Source organism: Littorina saxatilis, linkage group LG4, assembly GCF_037325665.1.
Source record: "Littorina saxatilis isolate snail1 linkage group LG4, US_GU_Lsax_2.0, whole genome shotgun sequence".
NCBI classification, from domain to species: Eukaryota; Metazoa; Mollusca; class Gastropoda; order Littorinimorpha; family Littorinidae; genus Littorina; species Littorina saxatilis.
The window spans coordinates 31,827,823-31,844,372 of record NC_090248.1 but is presented as its reverse complement, the minus strand read 5'-3'; the positions used below and the strand labels follow the sequence as shown (position 1 = coordinate 31,844,372).

At 44.1% G+C, this 16,550-nt stretch overlaps 2 protein-coding genes across 2 annotated transcripts in view; both read left to right on the top strand.

The window, feature by feature from the left end:
- Positions 1–1,008: 1,008 nt before the first annotated feature.
- LOC138964505 (beta-1,3-glucan-binding protein-like) lies at positions 1,009–10,680 on the top strand. The gene is made up of 10 exons (XM_070336480.1): positions 1,009–1,228; positions 2,465–2,583; positions 3,157–3,225; positions 3,339–3,399; positions 3,833–3,991; positions 5,907–5,987; positions 6,782–6,899; positions 7,514–7,585; positions 8,541–8,667; positions 10,355–10,680. Exons 1-10 carry the CDS (start codon positions 1,114–1,116, stop codon positions 10,550–10,552), a joined length of 1,119 nt encoding a protein of 372 aa, XP_070192581.1. The 5' UTR covers positions 1,009–1,113; the 3' UTR covers positions 10,553–10,680.
- Positions 10,681–12,290: 1,610 nt separating this feature from the next.
- Positions 12,291–16,550, top strand: part of LOC138964503 (beta-1,3-glucan-binding protein-like) — an 11,982-nt gene continuing 7,722 nt past the window's right edge. The window contains exons 1-6 of the mRNA XM_070336478.1: positions 12,291–12,686; positions 13,107–13,231; positions 14,088–14,153; positions 15,678–15,738; positions 15,975–16,139; positions 16,476–16,550. The exon at positions 16,476–16,550 is cut by the window's right edge and continues 3 nt beyond it. Of these exons, the coding sequence (XP_070192579.1) occupies positions 12,554–12,686; positions 13,107–13,231; positions 14,088–14,153; positions 15,678–15,738; positions 15,975–16,139; positions 16,476–16,550 (625 nt within the window). The 5' untranslated portion in view covers positions 12,291–12,553. The remainder of the gene's footprint in view (positions 12,687–13,106; positions 13,232–14,087; positions 14,154–15,677; positions 15,739–15,974; positions 16,140–16,475) is intronic.

The window sequence follows — 16,550 nt, the reverse complement described above, 5'->3', positions numbered from 1 at the left end:
GCCAACTAGGGCCATGGAAGTCATCACATATCAGATTAAAACAACAACATCGGATCTGTTATTTTACTAGTTTGCCCTGTGAAAGTTTGCCTGTTACACTTTTTTTTAACCGAACACTTCACTGATCAGCCTTTCAGTTTCAGTTTCATTGACTGATAGAGTAAAGACTGCAGTTCATTGAGTCAAGGGGAAGAACGCTTGTGGAGAGTCACCACGTGATTCTCTCCTTTAACCCCACAATAATCGTCTGGTACGAAATGGTAAAAACAAACGTTTGTTTATATAAATTATTGGCAATGGTTGTCTGATTGGGAAGGATTTCAAGTCGCCCTACGCGTTTCTCACAAGAAATGGTATTATTAACCACAAAAGTGGATAAGGTAAGATAGATGTGCATGTGGGGAGTATTCTGCCAGAAACTTACCCCCAGGCGGCGTGCACGAACGCCTGACACACACACACACACGCAGTGCACAAATAGCCACCACGTGCACAGTGTAGCATTTTGGTATGCATGTGTAAACGGTAAGCCAGAGAAAACAAGATTGTAACAGACCAGGGAAATGCCCGGAACTTTTGCGATAAGAAATTGACGGTTAAGCTCAATGACATGAATTTAGTTTTTGTGTCAGCAAGTGGGTTTTGTGAAGTGTTTGCCTACAGCATATGTGGCAGCTGATATATAGACCATCAGTTTCTTGTTCACACACACACACACACACACTCTATGTCTGTCTGTCTGTCTGTCTGTCTGTGTCTCTCTGTCTGTCTGTCTGTCTGTCTGTCTGTCTGTCTCTCTCTCTCTCTCTCTCTCTCTCTCTCTCTCTCTCTCTCTCTCTCTCTCTCTCTCTCTCTCTAGCAAACCGGCAATGGCATATCTAACATGGTACATTTGTTTATGTTGTCTATGTATGTTTATATTTGGTATGGTCGCGTTTCAGCTTTACAGTACGTACCGGTATCAAAAACTAAACCCACTATCTTCGGTCTCTCTCTGAGCTGTTTAACTCTGATGGCGAGGGATAGGCGGGGCGGGTTCTATGGACAAAAGTGCCTGTGTTATAAGAAGTGACTCTGCGACACAAACACTTATCAGTCACAGCCAGAGCAGCAATGGGAAACTTTGTGTGGACGACCGTTGTCGCCGTGATATTTTTCGTGTCGAGTAGTTTGGCCAGGTCTCCTGCTTGGAGGAGGCAAGACAAAGGACTGAACGTCAGCGTGTCTGGTAGGTCATCGGTTGGTTGGTTGTTGGTTTTTAACGTCCCTTCAACGAACCCAGGGCCGGACTAGGCGAAGAGGAGGGGGGGGGTTGCCAGTGGTGGCCCAGGGGGATGTCCCCCCTGGCGGCAGGGGCGGATCAGTTCATTTTATGACTGTTTTTTTCAAAAGTATATTGTGAAGATATGGGTGTGAAGGCGCGAAGCGCCGAGCCGACGGCGCAAAGCGCCGAGCCGACGGCGCGAAGCGCCGAGCCGACGGCGCGAAGCGCCTAGCTTGCTAGGGGGGTCCGGGGGCATGCCCCCCCGGAAAATTTTGAAAAAAAGGATGCAAAATGGTGCAATCTGGTGCATTCTGAGGATGATCATAACCAGTTTCAGGCAGCAGATTTTGTCACTGATTAATACCCCAAAAATTGAAACTCAATGTAAAATAAAGAAATGCATACCTCATTCAATATTTTTATTTTTTGGCTGGGGGGGGGGGGTCCGGAAACCCTAAAACCCACCCCCACCCCCCTCATTGTGGGGGTCAGGGGGCGAAGCCCCCTGAAGCTGACGGGTAGGTCATATTCTGAGATAGGAAAATGGTCGCTCCTTGCATGAAACGGCATAAAATAAGCAATAATTAAAAAAAAAAAAATAAGTAAGGTACATGTTTAGGCTGGGGGGGGGGGGGGGGGGTTGCGCAACCCCCATAACCCCCCCGGTAGTCCGGCCCTGGAACCCATGCTGGGCCGATCCAAAATTGTATCTACATTTATAGGTCAATCACAGTAAAACGAAGACGGTTCTAAAATGCTCCTGTGTTTTCACACTTGTTACTTCAAATCTTGTTAAAAAAAATCTTGATCTCCGGGGGGACGTCCCGGAGAGTAGGTCATCGGTGGATGTATTTGTGTTGTAACTCTCAGTGTGTCGCACAAGGTTTATTGTCGGTAATGCGTCCTAGTCGTCAGTTTGCCACACTGACAGGGTAAGCTGTCAAAGTTGGGATTATAACTAATGATAGTGAATAGGAATACATTATATGCTACCCGTGATGTGATCACCACATCATGAGCTGACACCTCTCAGGAAAAGACACGTCCTGTTGTTGTCCTATTCAGGCTAGTATCTTTAGTATCTTGACCAAAATATGTACGAAAAGCTTCCTCTGCGTGTGTGTGTGTGTGTGTGTGTGTGTGTGTGTGTGTGTGTGTGCGTGCGTGCGTGCGTGTGTGCGTGTGTGTGTGTGTGTGCAGACCCAGGCAGTGAACACTATCTGCGACGTAGAGGGACCACTGTGTTTTACGATGACTTCAGCTCTGGACACATTGACCCCAAGAAATGGACACATGACATCACGGCTGTGGGGATGGCGGTACAATTACTTGAGTTCCCACTATAATACTCGTCAAATAAACATTACTAACAAGCAAACAACAACAACAACAACAACAACAACAACAACAACAACAACACAGCACCAACAGCAGAAACTTAAGTTAACCACTAGGCAGATGCGTTTGGGTGTACCTTTGTGATAAGGCCGTTTATGTGAAATAGAATTTGGTCGAAAAAACCCATTTGTTCTCCTACCGTAAGCAGCAAACAACTTGTTGAACGGAAAACACAGAGAGCCCAAAAACTATATGCACAAACCCAAATTTTCCGCTCGAAAAAATCAAGAAAAAAACACCAAACAGCTTAAGATTGTGCAACCTTCTAATGTCGGCGAAAAGATCAACAGATTCTCAATCCAAAACAACCCATAACGTTCATCTACCCCGTCTGGCAATCATGCCATGTCATATTAATATCAAACGCATGCATGTTCACGATAACTTTGGTGCATTAAAGTACGATTTTTAAAAAAAACCACCTTATTCTATTTTATATATTTTTTAAAATTGTTTTACTTGATCATTATTTTTTTAAGTTTCTTGTATTTCAGAATTATGAGATTTGGTCTCCAGAAAGCAGGAACAGTTACGTCAAGAACGGTCATCTGTACATCAAACCGGTAAGCAGTTTATATTGAACTGATGTGACATATGTTTGGTTTCTGGTTTGACTGTTCGTTTGTTCGCGATAAAGTTGCAGTAAGATACTGAAACATGTTGTGAATGATTTCAGACGCTGACCGTGGACCGTTTTGGAAGTGACGTCTTTAACCATGGCACCATCGACGTAAGAAGTGAGTAAACCCAATTAAAAATGCGCTTGATCTCATTCTAGACGCTGCTTACTTTTTTGACAAAGTATCTAAAGACTTTTAATCGCACAGCGTCTCCAGTTCTTAAAATTGGCATTTGAAACACGCACAGCACGAAAAGATTCACTGTTTCAGCCCATCTATACCTTGCATCAGCGACTTATTTATCAATGTACTCAGTTTACTTCACAACTTTTTTTCGAATGGTTTCTGAATCAAATGCATTTAACTAGAAGGAAAAGATAACTGACAGCACTTTTCATGCAATGACGAGACGAGCAACATGCGTTTCTTGCTCGTCGGACGTCATGACAAGAAAAGCGCTGTCGGTTATTTTCCCCTGATCTAGAAAGCATGCTCCAACCAAATGGAGATTGTATTTGACGTAATACTGACTGTCCTTTTGCATATGCAGAGACCTGGGGTACCTGCCAACCCACTTGGGGTAGCTGCGTGACCCACGGTAGAGAGAACCGTCCTTTCATGTCCGCTCTACTCAGGTCGTCCGGACACATCAGGTACGGCAGGGTGGAGGTGGTCGCCAAGCTTCCCAGGGGCGACTGGATCTGGCCTGGTGAGTGTTCGCAATTGGATATTTGGTACTTTATTTACCGTCAAATGTGAAAGAATCGGCCCTTATGTCTGCCACACAGAGTGACCGTCTGAAGATACTAATTAAAATATGACAGGGCAGAAGTCGTGGCAAAGCTCCTCGAAAGCGACTGGACCTGCGAAATACACACCAGTCAAACAAAGCAGCATGGCAAAGTCTTCATTAAACAAGCACTTTTTAGAAAAAAAATGAAGATCCATAACAAGGAGAATGTGTATAAAATTGTATTTTGTAAATGGTTTTAAGATTGGCAGAGGTATCAAGTATTACAACGTCTATCACCAACGAAAAAGTACAACAAAATGTTAATTCATAATGATGTGCCCAATAATGGGACATTAGAGTACACGGACACATTATCCAATGATTCAAAGCGAAATGGCTCTGGCTAGAGCTTGTGGTGAGCTAATAGTGTTTGACAGTAGGAGTGGTAGCTACACTGGAGGGTCTTTCAGTTGGAGTCTGTGAGAGAGTGTCTGAGAGCTACACGATAATAACCAGTGAGTTCGTCAGAGGTTCTCAATGACGGTGAGGACGAAAAATAGGAAATTGACCAGGTGGTGATGATGGTGATGATGATCATGATTGAGGACGAGGAGAAGGAAGAGGGAGGAGAGACTGAGACCTGTGTTAATTTTGAAGAGAGAGGAGAGACTGAGACCTGTGTTAATTTTGAAGAGGGAGGAGAGACTGAGACCTGTGTTAATTTTGAAGAGGGAGGAGAGACTGAGACCTGTATTTATTTTGAAGAGGGAGGAGAGACTGAGACCTGTGTTAATTTTGAAGAGGGAGGAGAGACTGAGACCTGTGTTCATTTTGAAGAGAGAGGAGAGACTGAGACCTGTGTTAATTTTGAAGAGGGAGGAGAGACTGAGACCTGTGTTCATTTTGAAGAGAGAGGAGAGACTGAGACCTGTGTTAATTTTGAAGAGGGAGGAGAGACTGAGACCTGTGTTAATTTTGAAGAGGGAGGAGAGACTGAGATCTGTGTTCATTTTGAAGAGAGAGGAGAGACTGAGACCTGTGTTAATTTTAAAGAGAGAGGAGAGACTGAGACCTGTGTTAATTTTAAAGAGAGAGGAGAGACTGAGACCTGTGTTAATTTTAAAGAGAGAGGAGAGACTGAGACCTGTGTTCATTTTAAAGAGAGAGGAGAGACTGAGACCTGTGTTAATTTTAAAGAGAGAGGAGAGACTGAGACCTGTGTTCATTTTGAAGAGAGAGGGGAGACTGAGACCTGTGTTCATTTTGAAGAGGGAGGGGAGACTGAGACCTGTGTTCATTTTAAAGAGGGAGGAGAGACTGAGACCTGTGTTAATTTTGAAGAGGGAGGAGAGACTGAGACCTGTGTTCATTTTGAAGAGGGAGGAGAGACTGAGACCTGTGTTAATTTTGAAAAGGGAAGAGAGACTGAGACCTGTGTTCATTTTGAAGAGGGAGGGGAGACTGAGACCTGTGTTCATTTTAAAGAGGGAGGAGAGACTGAGACCTGTGTTAATTTTGAAATGAAACATTACAGGGCTCCCCAAACTGGGCGTCCCTGCGTCCTCAACGCACTAGAAGCCGAAAACACGTACTTAACTTCAAAAAAGCGGGTCCTTGGACGCATTACATTTTCTTAATCGTGCGTTCCGTAGATACTTTTTCAAACTGCAATCGTCAGCTATTGTACACAGTACACTATGCGTGACCCCAATGTTTTATAAGTTCACCGGGACACTTTCGGATTTTGGACCCTTAGGACCCTCAACAATTCTGCAGTGGGGGTCCATGGACCCTCCAAAGATTGAAAGTGGGGGTCCCGGGACAGTCTAAAAAGAGCGTCCGTGGGGAGCCCTGAACAAAATACGAAAATGACATGTCCCCATGTTTCCAGCGATCTGGATGATGCCTGTCGACCCGGGACACTACGGGCCTTGGCCGAGGTCTGGAGAGATCGACATCGTGGAAGCTGTAGGTAAGGTGTCACGTTGACTTACTGGTTAGTTGGCATGCTTGACTGTCTGACTGTCTGGATGACTGACAACGTGACTGAAGGTTGAGTGGTTAGTCAATATGTTGGCATGCTGTAAACGGTTCACTGCCAAATAACTGCTCTTTGACAGAGTGACTGACTGACTGGTTGTAGACTGATCGTTTGGCAATATGAAGATTATAGAACTTGTGACAAGAAAAATGATTGAATTTGTTTAAAGACGTGCAGTGGCGTTAAGGTGTGCCATTAATTCAGGTAGCCCCGACAAAGTGAATAAGTGGTGGGACCAGGTCATACTGTAGATGTCACACTTCCCTTTCAGCAAGCTGCTGTCTATGACAACCTCTTTGTCTACCCGGCCCCCTCTTTCTCTCTCCCACCCCTTCTCTGTCTCCCCTTCTCTGTCTCTCTTCTCTCCTTTCTTTTCTCTCTCTGTCTGTGTCTGTCCGTCTTTCTGTGCGTCTGTCTGTGCGTCTGTCTGTCCGTCTGTCTGTCCGTCCGTCTGTTTGTCCGTCTGTTTGTCGGTCTGTCTGTCCGTCTGTCTTTCCGTCTGTCTGTCCGTCTGTCTGTTTGCCTATCCGCCCACCGGACCGTCCGTCCATCCGTCCGTTTGTCTGTCTGTCTGTCTGTCGGTCTGCCTGCCTGTCTGCCTATCTGTCTGTTTAACTGTCTGCCTGCCTGCCTCTCCCCATCTTTCTCTCTCTGGAAAGAGAGGATCTCTATCGCTTCCTCCTCTTTTTCCGTGTCGAGCTTTTGACTGTTTTTCACCTGTCCAGGTAACGAGCACCTGAAGCATCCTAACGGCCTGTCTGTGGGCGTGGACTGCGACCATGCGCATTTTAACTTCGGGTCTGAACGAGATGGCCCTGGACACTTGAGATACAAGGGGGAGTAGTAAGTGTGTGTGTGTGTGTGTGTGTGTGTGTGTGTGTGTGTGTGTGTGTGTGTGTATGGGTGTGTGTGTGTGAGTGTGGGTGTGTGTGTGTTTTTGTGGGTGTGGGTGTGGGTGTGTGTGTGGGTGTGTGTGTGTGTGTGTGTGTGGGTGTGTGAGTGTGGGTGTGTGTGTGTGGGTGTGTGTGTGTGTGGGTGTGTGTGTGTGTGTGTGTGTGGGTGTGTGTGTGGGTGTGTGTGTGTGGGGGGTGTGTGTGTGTGTGTGAGAGAGAGAGAGAGAGAGAGAGAGAGAGAGAGAGAGAGAGAGAGAGAGAGAGAGAGGGGGGGGGGCACAATTGACTGACAAATCGAGATACTAACTAACCATATTGCTGGCTGAAGTTTAATTTTCGAGGGAGGGAGTCAGGTTGGGTCTGACTAAAGTTCGACCCCAAGAATGACTTTTGGGCAACGGTTGAGGCAGGATATAAAATTCACGTAAAAACACGGGGTCAAATTCTTTAGTTGGATGCGAAAGTCGTCACAATACCTTTTTTTGGTGCACAGTTTATATCTGGGATGTTTACATGCTTCTGGCAAACCGGACTCCACGTTTTGTGCTTGTCATTCTTTTGCAGCCGACTAAAGGGCACCACATTCGCAGGTGATTTTCACACCTTCTGGCTGGACTGGACCGAGAATCACATCAAGTTAGTATAACAACTTACAGTGATTTATTTTGTTACTTGGTGTTGATCTTACACGTGCTTTGGATTCAGTTTCAAAGGAATAATGGAACTTGGTATTTGAAACAATGGGATTGGAGCAGTTTTTTAATTGACTTAAAATGTTAACAAATAATGCCACAAGTTGAATTAATCATATGGGCAGGATTTCGAAAGAATTCGACGTTTTAACCGGGATTGGTCGTTGCTGACATTTCTCAACAATGAGCTTTGTCCTTGGCCTTGAACTCCTTGTCATTTAATTGTGCAGATACGTCCAGAGAAGATGATATTTTCCACCACTTGATACAGACAAAAAGTGGATAAGTTTAAAAACTGGCAATATTATACAGAAAACGCAACCATTTTTTTCTGGAAAAAACAACACGACCTCCAACAAGTATTGATTAGTCAGTGGAAAACAGACGACTGGGTCATAGTTGAAAACAGCGCTTTTTGTCAAACGTAATCCCTCACGCGTGATACAAAATCTCTCTTCTTTCACCATTAACATGGTTGACAATATCTTCAGTTGGAACACAAGAAGAACAAAAGAGAGGTCTAGAGAAAATAACCTGACTTAACACTTTCTACCCCACCTATGTTGACCACGTTTTATTTTAGCCGAGACCAGCTGTGCTGCAGCAGGTCACTCAGAATAATTATTGTAGTGACTGTGTAGTGTTTGTGTATCAACTCGCTGGAATGCAGGCGTTAGATGGACGTTACAGGAAGCGACTGAAGCTAACAGTCTGAGCGGATATATCCAAACCTGGTCAGATAGAGCCATATGAGTGGGTACGGATATATCCGTACCTGGGAGACAATGAGTTAAGTAATCCTTTATGAGCATACGACTGACTTAAGTAATCCTCTATTAGCATACGAAGCAGAGACAGGTCATTGCGCTTCAGCTTGGTTTCTCTACGATTTGCTGCAGACTTGGAGTGGACAGTAAGACCGTACTGACCGTCAACACACCACCAGGGGGATACCGCAACAACACCCACCTGAAGGGAACCCACTACTGGGACCACGGCAGCTTGAGCGCGCCTTTCGATAAACCGGTACGTTCCTCTGAGCATTAGTGAAAAAAAAGAGAAAAAGCCTAACGATTTTGAGGTTTGTGTTTCTGCAACTGATTGGACATGTGCAAGTTTTTCAGAGAGGGTGAATACAGCGAATGAATTTTTGTTTGAGTGCTCTATCGCCGTTAGTTTGTCAGAACAGGAGGTGGACCATAGTAGGAGCCGGTCCATATTAGAAGCCCTTCCCCTACATATGAGGAGCATTTTTCTTCATTTGGACACTTTTAGAGATTGTGTGCATTGCAAAGTAGCCGTCTACTACTCGCATGGCCAACGCCAATAATTCCATGACCTTAATGACTTTCTACAGTATCTTTATTTTCTTTTATTCACGTTGACCAGCTTAGAGAGTCTTCGAAATGAGCAGTCATTCCCACCGGCGTTGAGTTGTGAATCAAAAATCATGGCAGGGTCAATGAAAAAGCGGAACATTTACACTGATGTTCTGGCTCATTTTTGAAGCCAGATCTTTTAAACGTAACACACTTGAAGCGCTACAGTGGCAAATATATATATTTAGATTCATTGTTCATGTCACGTATGACGAAAGTGAGTCGTCTGAGCAATCGCTCTTCTCGTTTCCCCCACGTATTGTGTTGTCAATAACAAACGTTGTAACAGCTTACCTTTGTTTTTTATATTTAGTCAAGTTTTGACTAAATATTTTAACATCGAGGGGGAATCGAAACGAGGGTATGGTGTATGTGTGTGCGTGTGTGTGTGTGTGTGTGTGTGTGTGTGTAGAGCGATTCAGACTAAACTACTGGACCGATCTTTATGAAATTTGACATGAGAGTTCCTGGGTATGAAATCCCCGAACGTTTTTTTCATTTTTTTGATAAATGTCTTTGATGACGTCATATCCGGCTTTTCGTGAAAGTTGAGGCGGCACTGTCACGCCCTCATTTTTCAACCAAATTGGTTGAAATTTTGGTCAAGTAATCTTCGACGAAGCCCGGGGTTCGGTATTGCATTTCAGCTTGGTGGCTTAAAAATTAATTGATGACTTAGGTCATTAAAAATCTGAAAATTGTAAAAAAAAATAAAAATTTATAAAACGATCCAAATTTACGTTTATCTTATTCTCCATCATTTGCTGATTCCAAAAACATATGTTATATTCGGATTAAAAACAAGCTCTGAAAATTAAATATATAAAAATTATTATCAAATTTTTTTTTTCGAAATCAATTTAAAAACACTTTCATCTTATTCCTTGTCGGTTCCTGATTCCAAAATTATATAGATATGATATGTTTGGATTAAAAACACGCTCAGAAAGTTAAAACGAAGAGAGGTACAGAAAAGCGTGCTATCCTTCTCAGCGCAACGAATATCCCGCTCTTCTTGTCAATTCCACGGGCACTGCCTTTGCCACGGGCGGTGGAGTGACGATGCTACGAGTATACGGTCTTGCTGCGTTGCGTTGCGTTCAGTTTCATTCTGTGAGTTCGACAGCTACTTGACTAAATATTGTATTTTCGCCTTACGCGACTTGTTTTTTATTCTGACACTTGGAACGTTGGTAGTCTCTTTGTTTTGGGATTTTTTGTTGTTTCCACGTATTGTGTTGTCAATAACAAACTTACCTTTCTTGGTTTTTGATTCTGAAATTTGGAACGTTGGTAGTCTCTTTGTTTTTGGATTTTGTTCGTTTGCCCCACAGTTCTACCTGATCCTGGACGTGGCAGTGGGAGGTGCGTTCTTCTGGGACGACTACATCAACTCTCCCTACAAGCGGCCGTGGACAGACGACGCCACCGGCTACTACCAGCTGTGGCAGGCACGTCACCTGTGGCAGCCCACCTGGCACGGCGAAGACACGGCTATGAGGGTCAAATCGGTCAAGATGGTGCAGTACTGAGCCCGCGCTAATTGGGGTTTTCTATACTGTGCGCGTTTGCCGCAGCCGTTCGTTTTTGTCTGATCAGAACTGGCGTGTATTGGAGTTACAGACTATGGGCGCATGAAGGGAAGAATATTTTTTTCGCCAAAAAACTTGTTGTTGTTGTTGTTGTTGTTGTTGTTGTTGTTGTTGTTGTTGTTGTTGTTGTTGTTGTTGTTGTTGTTGTTGGTGGCGGGGGACGTGGTGGTGGTGGTTTCCAGGGCCGGACTACCGGGGGGGTTATGGGGGTTGCGCAACCCCCCCCCCCCCAGCCCAAACATGTACCTTACTTATTTTTATTTTTTTTTTAATTATTGCTTATTTTATGCCGTTTCATGCAAGGAGCGACCATTTTCCTATCTCAGAATATGACCTACCCGTCAGCTTCAGGGGGCTTCGCCCCCTGACCCCCACAATGAGGGGGGTGGGGGTGGGTTTTAGGGTTTCCGGACCCCCCCCAGCCAAAAAATAAAAATATTGAATGAGGTATGCATTTCTTTATTTTACATTGAGTTTCAATTTTTGGGGTATTAATCAGTGACAAAATCTGCTGCCTGAAACTGGTTATGATCATCCTCAGAATGCACCAGATTGCACCATTTGGCATCCTTTTTTTCAAAATTTTCCGGGGGTGCATGCCCCCGGACCCCCCTAGCAAGCTAGGCGCTTTGCGCCGTCGGCTCGGCGCTTTGCGCCGTCGGCTCGGCGCTTTGCGCCGTCGGCTCGGCGCTTTGCGCCGTCGGCTCGGCGCTTTGCGCCTTCACACCCATATCTTCACAATATACTTTTGAAAAAAAACACCCATAAAATGAACTGATCCGCCCCTGCCGCGAGGGGGGACATCCCCCTGGGCCACCACTGGCAACCCCCCCCCCTCCTCTTCGCCTAGTCCGGCCCTGGTTTCATACACTTAATTAGGCACTCAGGACATAGTTTGGTTTGGAGAAGTTTTGCGGCCGCTTGCGACACATATAAACAAACACATAATTATTATTCTCTTTCTCTCTCTCTCTCTCGCTCTCCTATTTTTCGCTTTGTCTGTCTGTCTGTCTGTCTGTCTGTCTGTCTGTCTCTGTCTCTCTCTCTCTCTCTCTGTCTCTCCCTCTCTCTCTCACTCTCACATTTCTCGCTTTGCCAGTCTGTCTGTCTATCTGTCTCTGTCTCTGTCTCTCTCTCTCTCTCTCTCTCTCTCACGCAGTCTCTCTCGGCGTCTCATCAAAGAATACATTCTGGGACTAGAATGGAATTTCCCTCACAAATACATTTTTCAGTACTCTTTAAAAATTCCATGCTTTCGTCTTTTGATTAGAACAGAAGTATTACACACTCATCCACATACTGATCTGTCGTCTGAGTCGACCTACAAGTAACGGTAGGCTATCTGGTTACGTTCGTCCTAGTGCTGACAGCACCTATTAATGACCGGCCTTGGTACAGCTGTGCTAGGAAAAGTCCTGGCGGAACTTACTGTACTTGCCTTTTTATAGTGCGTTGAGTTCCAGTATAGGAGGCGAACCGTACTATTTCCGCTCGCACGGAAACGTACTTAAACAAATTATCTTTGTAGTTTTAGTTTCTGATCTGACCTGGGTTTTTTTATGACGAGTCTCCTAACATATACCCGCCACAACACTGACGCAAGGTCACGTAGTAGTGTTTTAAATTTTTTTTATTTTTTTATCTGACCCAGCTTTTGTTTATGTCTCTTATCTCCACCTCCCTTTCTCCTCTCCAAGCGTACAACAAAATCGCACATAAAGAACAAACAATCAAAACAAATTAAAACTTCGATCATTGACCTTGTCATGTGGTCCTGAATGCTAAACATAGAAACAATAGTGGATAAGAACGTTCGCAGACATGTGTGTTCTATGATTACACTTGAGGAGAAGAGCGGCTGAAAGAGTTAGTTAGGATAGGATCATAGGATTTAGGGAACTTTTTCTTACATAAAGAGAAACGTACTCTGCAAAAAAAACAATGTCTCGTACAGCAATGGAACACATGGAGAGGGGGACGGTTGTGGCCGCGATATTTTTTGTGGCGTTTATATCGGATCTGACTCTTGGGAAGGAAAAGGAAGTGGACGACCGACTGCACGTAAACGTTCCAGGTAGGTCTATGCAATTGTGACAAATCAGTTTGGACACAAGTCAATCACTAACTTGTGTTATATGATCCACTTGTGGTTTGGCATTTGACACATTGGTGACGTTATTTTGTCGAAAAGGAGTTCAGTGATTTCAGCAGTTTGAAAACTAGGTCTTCAGCTTTTTTGACATGTTGTGTATACAGTCAAAATTTAACAATAGTGAACTCCGACATTGCTTCTTTGCCTTTTTTCTTCGTTTTGAGCACAGCTCTTTTCCTAATCACGCATTGAAATATTTGTTAACTAAAGCTTGGTTCTTTCCATTATTATAGTTTATCTTCTTCTTTTTTGTATGTCGTTCAGATATTCCTAACTCAACTATTTTTTTCTTCACGACGTCAGTTCGTCACGTCTCCTGTGTCTTTGTATCTGTGTGTGCAGTCAATGAGAAAAGCAGTGAAACCTACTCGGGGCAAAGAGGGACCACTGTGTTCTACGATGACTTCAGTTCCGGCGTCATTGACCCCAAGAAATGGACACACGACATCACGAACATTGGCCTCGGAGTAAGAAAATAATGTGTATTGTAGTTGGTTAGATGATTTGTTGGTAGGCTTTTTTTTCTATAATTATAACAAATAATTAGTGGATACGATACTGCCCTAATATATATGTTGCATTATTATTCACCAAAATCTGGCTGCCCGTCATTCTATTTCGTTGCTCCATATTGTAATACTTCCTGACAGTATCACGTCAAGTAAGTTATCAGTATAACTCATTTTTTGTCATTGTGACTGAGGGAGATAAATATATCAATGGGAAGACAGAAACCAGTGGCTAATTCGGAGATTCTTATTGAACTGTGAAACACTATAAGTTATTTGTATTTTTGACCAAAATATGCTAGCGGTCAAGGTAAACAATGACTGTCGAGATCTGTGTAAAATGTCATTCTTTCTTTCTTTCTTTATTTGGTGTTTAACGTCGTTTTCAACCGTTCAAGGTTATAGCACGACGGAGGGAAAGGGGGTGATGGGATAGAGCCACTTGTCAATTGTTTCTTGTTCACAAAAGCACTAATCAAAAATTTGCTCCAGGGGCATGCAACGTAGTACAATATATTACCTTACTGGGAGAATGCAAGTTTCCAGTACAAAGGACTTAACATTTCTTACATACTGCTTGACTAAAATCTTTACAAACATTGACTATATTCTATACAAGAAACATCGATTATACATTATGTATCGATTGATTCTGGTTAGAATTCCTTTTAGTTTTTATGATTGAACAAACACAAACATGCACTGTTTTATAATCTCGGCTGCCGCTTAAGTTTTGTCGGCCTCTGACGTCACATGGTTCAAAGAAGGGAAATCCCATGTCCAATCGATACATATCTTGTTGTTCTTTCTGCAGTTCGATATCTGGTCCCCCGAAAGCAGAAATAGCTATGTCAAGAACAACACTCTCTACATTAAACCGGTCAGTCGTTCATCTTTCTCCCAGTCAGCCTGTGCGTGCGTGCATACGCGTGCGCACGCGCGCGCGCGTGTGTGTGTGTGTGTGTGTGTGTGCGTGCGTGCGTGCGTGTGTGTGTGTGTGTGTGTGCTTGTTTGTGTGTGTGTGTGTGCTTGTTTGTGTGTGTGTGCTTGTGTGTGTGTGTGTGTGTGTGTGTGTGTGCGTGCGTGCGTGCGTGCGTGCGTGTGTGTGTGCTTGTTTGTGTGTGTGTGCTTGTTTGTGTGTGTGTGTGTGTGTGTGTGTGTGTGTGTGTGTGTGTGTGTGTGTGTGTGTGTGAAGGAGGGAGATGATGGAGAGCAAAAACGACGTAAATAGTGCATGGTGCGTTGTTGTTCCTTCTTCTTCTTTTGAGGTTTATGATAGACATTTTCCTCCGGTTTGTTTGTTTGCTTAACGCCCAGCCGACCACGAAAGGCCATATCAGGGCGGTGCTGCTTTGATATATAACGTGCGCCACACACAAGACAGAAGTCGCAACACAGGCTTCATGTCGCACCCAGTTACATTATTCTGACACCGGACCAACCAGTCCTAGCACTAACCCCATAATGCCAGACGCCAGGCGGAGCAGCCACTAGATTGCCAATTTTAAAGTCTTAGGTATGACCCGGCCGGGGTTCGAACCCACGACCTCCCGATCACGGGGCGGACGCCTTACCACTAGGCCAACCGTGCCGGTTTTTCCTCCGGTTCCCTGTGGCATTATTGGTTAATCATTAGAATTAATTCAATAGGCAAGAACCGGTTGCCATTAGATAATTTTTGAACGAGTAAGCTAATGAAAAACACTTCAGTTGTATTGGTATGATTGATCCCAAACAAACAAGAAGAGCAAACGCTCGATCGAGTCACTTTCGCAGTTCTGAATATTATATGAGGCATCAGATGGACAGGAAGAAATTGCTATTCACAACACAATGAGTCACGTTCACATAAAATTTGAGCCCGGTCACTTTTATAGTTTCCGAGAAAAGCCCAACGTTAAGTTGTGTGTTGCCGAACAGAAAAGGCTAGTTATCTCCCTTGTTTTTCTGATAACGTTCGTAAAAGGCTACAGATGTAAATACTTTGATGTAAAGAATAATCCTACAAAGTTTCAATCACATCCGATGAACTTTGTCAAAGATATAAAATGTCTAATTTTTCCTTTGACGCTGACCTGTGACCTTGAAAAAGGTCAAAGGTCAACGAAACCATCGTTAAAGTGTAGAGGTCATTGGAGGTCACGACTAAACAAAATATGAGCCCGATCGCTTTGATAGTTTCCGAGAAAAGTCCAACGTTAAGGTGGTGTCTACGGACGGCCGGCCGGACAGACTAACACTGACCGATTACATAGAGTCACTTTTTCTCAAGTGACTCAAAAACAGTGGATAACAATTGAGAAAAACATTTTCCTTTGAACTTTCTGCTTGTTTTAATGCACAACGAAATGTGTCTTCAGAAACAGCAATAGGATGGTCTGATAACACTTGTAACCTGTTTCAGACGCTGACTGCAGATCGTTTTGGAGAAGACATCTTTTACAACGGCACCATCGACGCCAGACGTGAGAAAGCTTAATTTTACTTAATTTTATGCCTTTTTCGGTTTTGGTTTACATTCTGTGCAATAACTAATACTACGCAGAGACGCAAGTTGCTGTTTAAAAGAACGTATTGGCGTTTGCATTATGTCGAATGGGTGTGAGTTTATGAAAAATGGTTATTAATTAGATCGGTGGTGGTAAGACCCTCTGCTACTGTACTGCTTTCAAAAATAAATGACGTATTTTCCTTCATCCAGAGGTCTGGGGTGGCTGTCACGTTTGCTATGGTGGCGGGAGCTGTTTAACCCAAGGAAGGCAGAACCGTCCTGTCATGTCCGCTTCACTCTGGACCTCCGGACACATCAAGTACGGCAGGGTGGAGGTAGTGGCCCAGCTACCCAAGGGTGACTGGCTCTGGCCTGGTGAGTGTTCCGCATTTTGGTATGCTTTCCTTTCTGAGAGTGATGGACGGGTTGAATCATATCAGCCTTGTTAACGTCCTCAGGACACATCAGGTAAGGCAGAGTGGAGGATGTTGCTCAGATTCCCATGGGCAACAAGCTCTTTCCTAGTGAAATTATTAGGTCTTTATTTGTGTTTTTCTTTGGGGGAATTGGGGTGTAGAATTATAACATCATCGTGGCGGCTGTAGTGGTTTTTGCGACGGTGGTGGTGGTGGTCGCACGAGTAGACTACAGCAATGTCCCAGCTGACAGTAACAGTTAGCATAATTATACTTCCCATGTACATGTGTGCAGCGATTTGGTTGATGCCGGTTGAGAGTCTGTATGGAGGGTGGCCCAAGTCCGGGGAGTTTGACATCATGGAGGCTG

Coding starts and splice junctions, on each gene's coding strand:
- LOC138964505 (XM_070336480.1), top strand. CDS start 1,114: ATGGGAAACTTTGTGTGGACGACCGTTGTCGCCGTGATATTTTTCGTG. Junction 6,900..7,513: donor TTGAGATACAAGGGGGAGTA/GTAAGTGTGTGT, acceptor ATTCTTTTGCAG/CCGACTAAAGGGCACCACAT. Junction 7,586..8,540: donor TGGACCGAGAATCACATCAA/GTTAGTATAACA, acceptor GATTTGCTGCAG/ACTTGGAGTGGACAGTAAGA.